Source organism: Penaeus vannamei, chromosome 30 (genome assembly GCF_042767895.1).
Source record: "Penaeus vannamei isolate JL-2024 chromosome 30, ASM4276789v1, whole genome shotgun sequence".
Taxonomy (NCBI): Eukaryota; Metazoa; Arthropoda; class Malacostraca; order Decapoda; family Penaeidae; genus Penaeus; species Penaeus vannamei.
In genome coordinates, this window is record NC_091578.1 from 31,484,387 (window position 1) to 31,494,386 (window position 10,000).

At 52.9% G+C, this 10,000-nt stretch overlaps 1 protein-coding gene across 3 annotated transcripts in view; it reads right to left on the reverse strand.

Annotated features, from left to right (window-relative positions):
- The window catches only part of unc-5, a 663,232-nt gene that overhangs the window by 9,589 nt on the left and 643,643 nt on the right, over window positions 1-10,000 (reverse strand). For all 3 annotated transcript variants that reach the window (XM_070143506.1, XM_070143505.1, XM_070143504.1), the window contains 2 exons: window positions 4,133-4,282; window positions 3,443-3,904 (listed from right to left, as the gene is read on the reverse strand). In XM_070143506.1, the coding sequence (XP_069999607.1) occupies window positions 3,443-3,904; window positions 4,133-4,282 (612 nt within the window). The remainder of the gene's footprint in view (window positions 1-3,442; window positions 3,905-4,132; window positions 4,283-10,000) is intronic.

The window sequence follows — 10,000 nt, forward strand, 5'->3', positions numbered from 1 at the left end:
CCCATGGCCCCCACCCATGCCCTCCACCCACGCCCTTCACTCACGCCCACCGAGACAATGAAGAGGCCGTACAATGAAATGGGCGTACATAGAGGCATATTGCACTGTGTGTGCGTGTGTGTGTGTGTGTGTGTGTGTGTGTGTGTGTGTGTGTGTGTGTGTGTGTGTGTGTGTGTGTGTGTGTGTGTGTGTGTGTGTGTGTGTGTGTGTGTGTGTGCATGTGCGTGTGTGTGTGCGTGTGCGTGTTCGTGTGCGTGTGCCTGTCTTTTAAATGAACTGAAGCTTCGAATCCATCTCGCCTTAAACAAAAAAGCGCGCCATTGAGCCGCTGTTCGAAACGGAATTCGAAACAGCTTTGACCAAGTCTCGACCGTGACTACACATCCATCTAGATACACATCCATCTAGATACTTACACAACGTACACACACGCTTCCCCTTCCTCCCCAACCCCCAACCCCCCCTCACACGCAACCAGACACACAGACAAACACACAAACCAACAAAACAAACCAACAAACAAACAAACAAATGAACTAAAACACCGCTCGTAGGCCTGGTCGAGAGTCGGGAGTCGCGCCGTCGTCTTCCCACCCCCACCCCCTCCTTCCCCCTCCACTCTCCCTCCTGAGAACCCCGCGCGTGGTGTCTCACAGAGGGAGAAGTTGGTTAATCCCGCAATCTGGGAGCTTCTTTTAATTTGGGCGTCGCATCACGGGGCGTAATGGGGGAGGGGGAGGGGGAGGGGGTGGAGGTGGAGGGGGAGTGGGAGAGGAGGTGGAAGGGGAGGGGGAGGGGGATGGGGCTAGGGAGGATGGGAGAGAGGAGGTGGGGAAGAGGGTGGGAGAGGAGGTGGAAGGGAGTGGGGGAAGGGGCTGGGGAGGGGGAAGGGGGTTGGGGGAAGGGGATCGGATTTTAGGCGTGGGCGGAAGATGAAAAGGGAAGGGGGTTAGGGTGGGGGGGATGGGGGAAGAATCTTTAGGAAGATGGAGAAGCGAAAGGAGGAGAAGGAGCGCGGGAGAGAGAAGGAGAGGGGAGAAGAGAGTTAGAGAGTTAGAGAGTTAGAGAGAGAGATAGAGAGTTAGAGAGTTAGAGAGATAGAGAGTTAGAGAGAGAGAGAGAGAGAGAGAGAGAGAGAGAGAGAGAGAGAGAGAGAGAGAGAGAGAGAGAGAGAGAGAGAGAGAGCGAGAGAGAGAGAGGAAGGGAAGAGGGAAGACAAGATGACAGGGAGATAGGGTGACAGAGAGACAGGGAGACAGGGAGATTGCGAGACAGGGGGCAGGGAGACAGAACGACAGGAGGGCAATGAAACAGGGAGACACAGGGAGGGAGAAAGCAGGGAGAGAAAGGACAGCAGGGGGCAGGCCGGCTGGGTGACAGGTGTCGCTCTCCCTGCCGCGAACAACGGAGAGCAGGAGCGAATTCCGTGAGGTGTCGACATTACCTCCCTTAGACCTACGAAGCTCTCCCTGCTGATGACAAAGGCAGGCGCTCTCTCCCTCTTTCTCTTTCTATATCTATCTTTCTCTTTCTCTTTCTCTTTCTATATCTTTCTCTCTCTCTTTCTCTTTCTCTCTCTCTCTCTTTCTCTTTTTTTCACTCTCTCTTTCTCTATCGCTTCTTCTCTCTCTCTCTCTATCCTTTCTTCTCTCTCTCTCTCTCTCTTTCTCTCTATCCTTTCTTCCCTCTCTCTCTTTCTCTCTATCCTTTCTTCTCTCTCTCTCTCTCTCTCTCTCTCTCTCTCTCTCTCTCTCTCTCTCTCTATCCTTTCTTCTCTCTCTCTCTTTCTCTCTATCCTTCCTCTCTTCTCTTTATCCTTTCTTCTCTCTCTCTTTCTCTCTATGCTTTCTTTCTCTCTCTCTCTCTCTCTCTCTCTCTCTATCCTTTCTTCTCTCTCTCTTCCACTCGTTTCATCACAATTTAATGATGATTACAGAAGACGTGGAATGAAATAGCTGGGCTTAATAGGGTTCTTCTCTCTCTCGTTTACTATTTTCTCGATTTTCTTCTCTCTCTCTCTCTCTCTCTCTCTCTCTCTCTCTCTCTCTCTCTCTCTCTCTCTCTCTCTCTCTCTCTTCTAGCGTATCTCCCTGGATAGGCTTAGATAAGTTTGGATGCTTGCACCCTGGCAACGCCCCCCCCCCCCACCCTTACATACTTCTCTCTTCCCTACATCACGCCTACGAGTGTGCCATCTCGCTCACTCTCCGCTCACTTACGCCCACAATCTTAAACTCACCCCCATCATCCTCCCTCACTCCCCCATCCCCCCCACAATTCTCCCTCCCTCACCCCACACTCCCCCCTCCACCCCCACTACCCCCTCTTTAACCCTCCCTCGCTCTCCTTACCCCCACCATCCCCACACTCGCCCCCACCCCTACCGCCGCCCACCCCCTACCGCCCCCCACACCCCCGCCGCCCCCACACTCGCCCCCACCCCTACCGCCGCCCACCCCCTACCGCCCCCCACCCCCTACCACCGCCCACCCCCCCCCGACTCCAGATAAGACGCCCCGATATTCCCCTTCGCCTTATCGGGGGTCTCTCTCGCGGCCCCGGAAAAAAAGATCCGAGAGGCTGCGCGCGGGATCGTCGTCGTCGTCCGAATGGGCCGCGTCCGATTCCGTGTCTCCGGGGGTGCGGGGAGGGAATTTCGGGCCGATTTCCCTCGTGTCCGTTTCCGTGCGTCCGTGTGTGTCCGTTTCCGTGCGTCCGTGTGTGTCCGTGTTTCGTGTCCGTCTTTCTCGCTTGTCCTGTCGCGCGGCCCTAGTTTGGGCTTGAGAAATGGGGCGGCGAGGACGGCGGTGTGTCGGTCTCTGTCGGTCTGTCTGTCTCTGTCCGTCTCTTTCTCTTTCTCGTCTTTTCCTTCTCTTTGTCTCTCTCTCTCTCGTTCTCTTTATCTCTCTCTCTCCCTCCCTGTCTCTGTCTTATCTATCTGTCTGTCTGTCTGTCTGTCTGTCTGTCTGTCTGTCTCTCTCTCTCCCCCTCTCCCTCTCCCTCCCTCCCTCCCCCTCCCTCCCTCCCTCCCTCTCCCTCTCCCTCTTTCTCGTGCAGGAATCCCATTTATCTGAACAGCCGGACACCTATATATGTGGAGAGGCTCAGGTGTGTGTTGGTAGGGGGGGCGGGGAGAGGGGGGTTCTCGCGTGGCTTCATCGGACACGTCTCTCAACACCTTCGTGAGGGGGTGGGGGTGGGGGTGGGGGGAGGGGGGAGGGGTGGGAGAGGGGAACATATGGGAATTTTTTTTCGACTTGCAACGGAACTCTTTTGAAAGAACGAATCTGTAAACTTCTCATGTCGGAGGAAGAAGACGAGGATGAAAAAAAAAAAAAAATCTAGGAAAACGAAAACGTGTTCAGCCGTTTTCTTTTCCAGCATTTTTTTTTCTTTTAGAATACACGTGTACTTTTAGGAGACCGCCTGAGGAGGTACTCACTGGAGGTGGCGTTGCTGGAGAGCGAGGCGGGCGAGTCGCTCCGGGGCGGCTTCTCCAGCGAGGACATCGGGGAGTCGAGGCAGCGGCTGCCCACGCTGCCGTCGAGCGTGGGCGTGGCGAGGGCGCGCGAGGGCAGCAGGTGGCACGCCTCGGAGGGCGCGGGCGAGTCGTGCGAGGGGCGCAGGTGGGGCACGTCGTAGTGGTGCTCGGAGGCGGGCGTGGCGCTGCCCGAGGGGCCGCCCCCGCTGGCGGGCGCCGAGTAGTGCTCCTCGTACATGGAGCCCACCACGCCCACGCTCGACTTGTGGCCGCTCGACACGGACGCAGGGTCGCTGTAGGCGTGGTCGTAGCAGGGCGGGAGGGCCGTGGGCGGCAGCGGCGCCATGCCCACGCCCTGCGTCAGGTCCGGCGCCAGGCCCTTCAGCTTCTTGGCCGTGTCCGAGTAGAAGGGCATCGGGTAGTCTGCGGAGAGGGCGCGGGTCAGGATCCACACAATGGAAACATATAGCCTCAGCAATTCCTAAATCATGAAGCACAACACTTTTCCCCAACATCAACATTACTATAACACCAACACCTACTCTCGCCACTAATAACACTGCTTAAAAACAACACCAGCACCCCTATCTCTAACACCACAAAACCCCACCACCCCCACCACCAACGAAGTCCTTCTCGAGAGCCACTCACCCGACGCCGCGATCTCGTACATGGGGCCGTCCTGGCGGTCCTTCCGGTTGAACTTCCTGAAGACGACCACCAGCAGGAGCAGCACGAGAGGCACCAGCACCGCCAGCACCACGATCAGGGTGATGTCCTGCTGCACCGCGGCGGCCGTCGCTGCAATGCGAGAGGGGGGGGGGAGTGAGAAGGATGGAAATGATGAGGGATGGGAGGGAATAATGATGATAATAATGATAGTAATAATGATGATAATAATCATGGTAATAAGGAGGATGTTAATAATGATGGCAATAATGATGATCATAATGATGGCAATAAGGAGGATGGTAATAATGATGATAAAAATGATGGTAATAAGGAGGATGGTAATAATGATGATAATAATGATGGTAATAATGATGATAATAATGATGGTAATAAGGAGGATGGTGATAATGATGATAATAATGATGGTAATAATGATGATAATAATGATGGCAATAATGAGGATGGTAATAATGATGATAATAATGATGGTAATAATGATGATAATAATGATGGCAATAATGAGGATGGTAATAATGATGATAATAATGATGGTAATAAGGAGGATGGTAATAATGATGGTAATAATGATGATAATAATCATGGTAATAAGGAGGATGGTAATAATGATGATAATAATGATGGTAATAAGGAGGATGGTAATAATGATGATAATAATGATGGTAATAAGGAGGATGGTAATAATGGTGATAATAATCATGGTAATAAGGAGGATGGTGATAATGATTTTGATGATAGATAGCAATAAGGATAATGATGATAACGAAATACCTAATGACGGTAACGATGAATGATACGATGATAGTAATAAGGATAATGATTAATGATGTATATCATTAACTAATAATGGAAGATAAAACATAAATAATGACGATGAAATAATGATGATCAAATAAACTATATCGAATTAGGACAAGCGTTCTCACGATAAAGTAATTTGGCAACAGGTTCTCTCTCTCTCTCTCTCTCTCTCTCTCTCTCTCTCTCTCTCTCTCTCTCTCTCTCTCTCTCTCTCTCTCTCTCTCTCTCTCTCTCTCTCTCTCTCTTCTTCTTCTTCTTCTTCTTCTTCTTCTTCTTCTTCTTCTCTCCCTCCCCCTAAGCCTATCTCATAAATCCACCCTCTACAGCCAATCAGAACCTCTCCAAACCCTTTATTACCCCTTAAAACTCCACCTCAACGCCTCCTCTTGGCATCTCCCGTCTTCACAAACCCCAATTACTTCCAAGATTTCCCCACTTCCCCTTCTCCCGGCTGTTGGCCCGCGCGACTTCAACCCCGTCCCCGAAAGTCCCTACTTGGCAACCCCCCCCCCCCCTCCCGCCGCATTACATCGCGAAGGCCCCAAAAAACCCATTAAGTACAATCAGGGAAGTGTACTCTCTCGTGTACTCCGGTGTAACGTTAAGAATCCCGTACGTGTTGGGGTTGATGAGAACCACCCCCCCTCCCCCTCCCCTCTCCTCCTCCTTCCCTACCAAGCCCCTACTCTTGTCATCTCTTTCTCATTCTTTTTCTTCTTTTTCTTTCTCTTTCTCTAATTTTCCTTCTTTTCTTCCTCCTGCTTCTCATCCTCTTCTTCTTTTTCTTCTTCCTCTCCTTCTCCTCCTTCTTCTACTTCTTCTTCTTTTTCTTCCTCTTCCTTCTCCTCTTCTTCTTTCTCTCTTTCTTCTTCTTTTCTTTTTCTTCCTCCTCCTCCTCCTCATCGTCTTTTTCTTCTTTTTCCTCTACTTCTTCTCCTCTTCTCCTCTCCTTACCCTTTCTCCCCCTCCCTACCATCTCCCTACTTGCCCGTTCCCTTGGCCATGTCCTCCCACTTCCCTTCCCTTGTTCCTCCCTCCCCCTTCCCCCACCCCCCTTAGCCTTCCTATCCCTCCTCCCCCCTGCGCCATTACCCCTCCCCCACCCCTTAGCCTTCCATATCCTCCCACCCCTTCCCCTCCGCCATTACAATGTTATCTGTCACCCCAGCAAATTGTCAAAGGGTGCCGATCTCCCTCACGTTGCCTCCCTCCCCTCCCCGCTCCCACCCTCCCTCCCTCCACTTCCTCTTCTCCCACGCATCCTCCTTCCTTCCCTCCCTCCCTCCCTCCCTCCCTTCCCTCCCTGCCTATACACTCCACCTCCCTTCTCTTCACGTTTCCCTCCCCTCCCCTTCCCTCGCCCATACACACCTTCTCCCTCCCTCCACCCATACACCCCCTCTCCCTCCCTCCACCCATACACCCCTCCCCTTCTCTCCACCCATACACCTCCTCTTCTCTCCCTTTTCCCCTGCCCATACACTCCTCCTCCTTCCCCCTTCCCTCCCTCCATACACCCCCTCTCCCTCCCCTTTCCTCCTGCCCATACCCTCTCTCCTCCTTTTCCCCTGCCCATACACCCCTCTCCCTCCCTTTTCCCCTGCCCATACACTCTCCTCCTTCCCCCTTCCCTCCCTCCTCCCCTCTCTCCCTCCCCTTTCCCCCTGCCCATACACTCCCTCTCCCTCCCTCTTTCTCCTGCCCATACACACCTTCTCCCTCCCTTTTCCCCCTGCCCATACACTCCCTCCCCCCCCCATCCCCCCGCCAAGGACTCACTATCGACATCCCCATAAATCAATACCAAAGGGGGGGGAGGGAGGGAGAGGGGGGGAGAGGGGGGAGGGAGAAGACGAAGAGGGTTAAGCGGAGATATAATGAGGTTCTTCTTCGTATGACGTTCAACGCTGTACATCTCTCTCTCTCTCTCTCTCTCTCTCTCTCTCTCTCTCTCTTTCTCTCTCTCTCTCTCTCTCTCTCTCTCTCTTTCCCTCCCCCTCCCAACCTCCCTCCCTCTCTCTGTCTGTCTCATTCTCGTTCTTCTCCTTCTGCCTCTTTCCATTTTCTTCATTCCTCTCTTAGGTCCTTTTATCCTGCTATTTCCTCCTCCCCTATATTCAACCCCATCCCTCCAACACTCCTATTCCTCCCCCCCTCCCCTCCTTCACTCTATCCTTTCCCACCCTCCCCTCTCCAATCCTATCTTTCCACCCCATACCCTCACCCCCACCCCCACCCCCATCCTCACTTACCAACCCCCCCAATCCCACCCCCAACCCCCCCCCCCACCCGAGAGTCAAACGGCGCGCCACAAAAGCTCTTCCATCACCGTCGGATGGTCAGCGAAGGAGGGGGCGGGGGAGGAGGAGGAGGAGGAGGAGGAGGAGGAGGAGGAGGAGGAGGAGGATGGGGGGAGGAAAGGGGGAGGATGATGATGATGGGGGAGGAGGGAGGGAGGATGGGGGAGGAGAGGAGGAGGAGGATTGGGGGGAGGAGGAGGAGGAGGGGAAGGAGGAGGGAGAAGTAAAAGAAGAAGAAGAAGAAGAAGGAGACGAAAAAAAGAAAAAGAAGACGAAGAAGGAGAAGAAGAAGAAGGAGGAGGAGGAGGAGGAAGAGAGGAGGGAGGAAGGAGAAGGAGGAAGAGAGGAGGGAGGAGAAAGATGAGGAGGAGGGGAGGGGGCTGGGAAATGTATGCATCCGCGAGAGAACGGGAGAGAGAGGCACCGCTGCTTACAAGGGAGTGTGGGGGGAAATGAGGCGAGAAAGCTTACAATAGTGTGACACGGTGATGATGGGTGAGGAGAGAGGAGAGAGAGAGAGGGAAGGGAGAGAGGGGGAAGGGGGAGGAGAGGGGGAAAGGAGAGGAGAGGGGAGAGGCGAGATGGGAGAGGGGGTGAAGGGGAGGGTGAGAAGAAAAGATGAGACGGGGTGAGGGAGAGGGGGTTGAAGAGAGAGTGAGAAGAGAGAGGAGAGAGGGGTGAGGAGAGAGGTGGATGTGGGGGAAGGGTGACAGGAGAGGGGGAGGGAGAGGAGAGAAGGGAAGGAGTAGAGAGTGGGAAAAAAGATATGGGGAGGAGGAAAAGATAGAAAAGAAGAGATAAAGAAGAGATAAAGAAGACGAATGAAGATAGAACAGGAGGAACGCGAAACTATGGGGAAGGAGGAAGGAAGAAAAAAAAGGGGGAGGGGGAGGGGGGGAAGGGGTGAATTCTCTCGTCTTTCAAGGAAACTGATGTAAATTCTAAAGAGAGAAAAAAACAGGGTCTTGTGATAACAAAATGAAGGCAGGAGGGAGAGGGAGAGGGGGAGGAGGGAGAGGGGGAAGGAGGGAGAGGGAGAGGGAGAGGGAGAGGAGAGGAGAGGGAGAGGGGGAGGAGGGAGAGGGGGGAAGGAGGGAGAGGGAGAGGGAGACGGGAAAGGAGGGAGAGGGAGGAATGAGGAAGAGGGGGAGAGTGAAGGGAATAAAGGGGTGAGGGAGGGAAAAATTTAAGGGAGAGACGACAGAGAAGCTAATTTAGGATCGATAAAAGACGATAAAGGGACACAGGAAGGAGAAAAAGACAAAGTATAACAGGGTACATGAGGGGGAGAGGGAGAAAAGTGAGAAGAGGAGGAGGAGGAGGAGGAGGAAAAAGTGGTAGCGAAAGAGAGGAGGTGGTGGAGGAAGAAGAGGAGGAGGAGGAGGAGGAAAAGGTGGTAGCGAAAGAGAGGAGAGAAAAACGAGGAGGAGGAGGAGAGACAAAGGAGGAGGATGAGAAAAATTGGTAGCGAAGGAGAGGAGAGAATAGGAGGAAAAGTGGTAGACAGAGAGGAGAGGAAAAGGAGGAGGAGGAAAAAGTGGTAACGAATTAGAGGAGAGAAGAGGAGAGAAAAAGGAGGAGGAGGAGGAGAGAAAAAGGAGGAGGAGAGGAGAAAAAAGTGGTAGCGAAGGAGAGGACAGAATAGGAGAGAGAGAGGAGGAGGAGGAGGGGGCTAAAAGAAGGAGAAGGGAGAAGAGAGATAGACGTAAAGCAAGAAGGGGGCGTAGTAAAGGAACAGAGGGAGAAAGGGGAAGAAGAACAATAACAACAAACAAGAAAAGCAAAACAAAAACAAAACGAAGACAAAAAAATAGACATAAAAAGAAAATCAGAAACAACGAAACGAACGACCAGAAGACACGAAGCAAAACCAACAAGACCGAATAACAACCCCCCCCCCCCCAACTCCCCCGACCCCCCCCCCCCGAACACCAGAAATCCCCGGATGGAATTTCGTCCGACGGAAATTTATTCCGCCTCCGATTAGGTTCCGTTCGGATTGCTCTCGGATGTTCCGGGAGCGGCGACACGTCCCGTCGGCGGCGTGAACGGCTGTGTGTGTGCGTGTGTGTGTGTAGGGTGGGGTGGTGGTGGTGGGGGGGTGTATAGGGTAAGGGGGTCGTGTGTGTGTGGGAGGGGGGGGTGTAGGGTATGTAGGGAGGGGGTGTAGGGTATGTAGGGAGGGGGGTCGTGTGTGCGTGTGTGTGTAGGGTGTGTGTATGGTGGGGTGGTAGGGGTCGTGTGATTGTGTGAATGTGTGTGTGTGTGTGTGTGTGTGTGTGTGTGTGTGTGTGTGTGTGTGTGTGTGTGTGTGTGTGTGTGTGTGTGTGTGTGTGTGTGTGTGTGTGTGTGTGTGTGTGTGTGTGTGTGTGTGTGTGTGTGTGTGTGTGTGTGTGTGTGTGTGTGTGTGTGTGTGTGTGTGTGTGTGTGTGTGAGGTTTGCAAGAAAGATGGAGAAAAAGAGAGAAACCTAGAGAACGGGAGAGATAAAAAGAAAAAATGAAAAAGAAAAGAAAGAGAACCTAAGAGAAAAGAGAGAGAGAGAGAGAGAGAGAGAGAGAGAGAGAGAGAGAGAGAGAGAGAGAGAGAGAGAGAGAGAGAGAGAGAGAGAGAGAGAGAGAAAGAAAGAGAGAGAGACAGAGAGAGAGAGAGAGAGAGAGAGAAAGAGAGAGAGAGAGAGAGAGAGAGAGAGAGAGAAAGAGAGAGAGAGAGAGAGTGAGAAAGAGAAA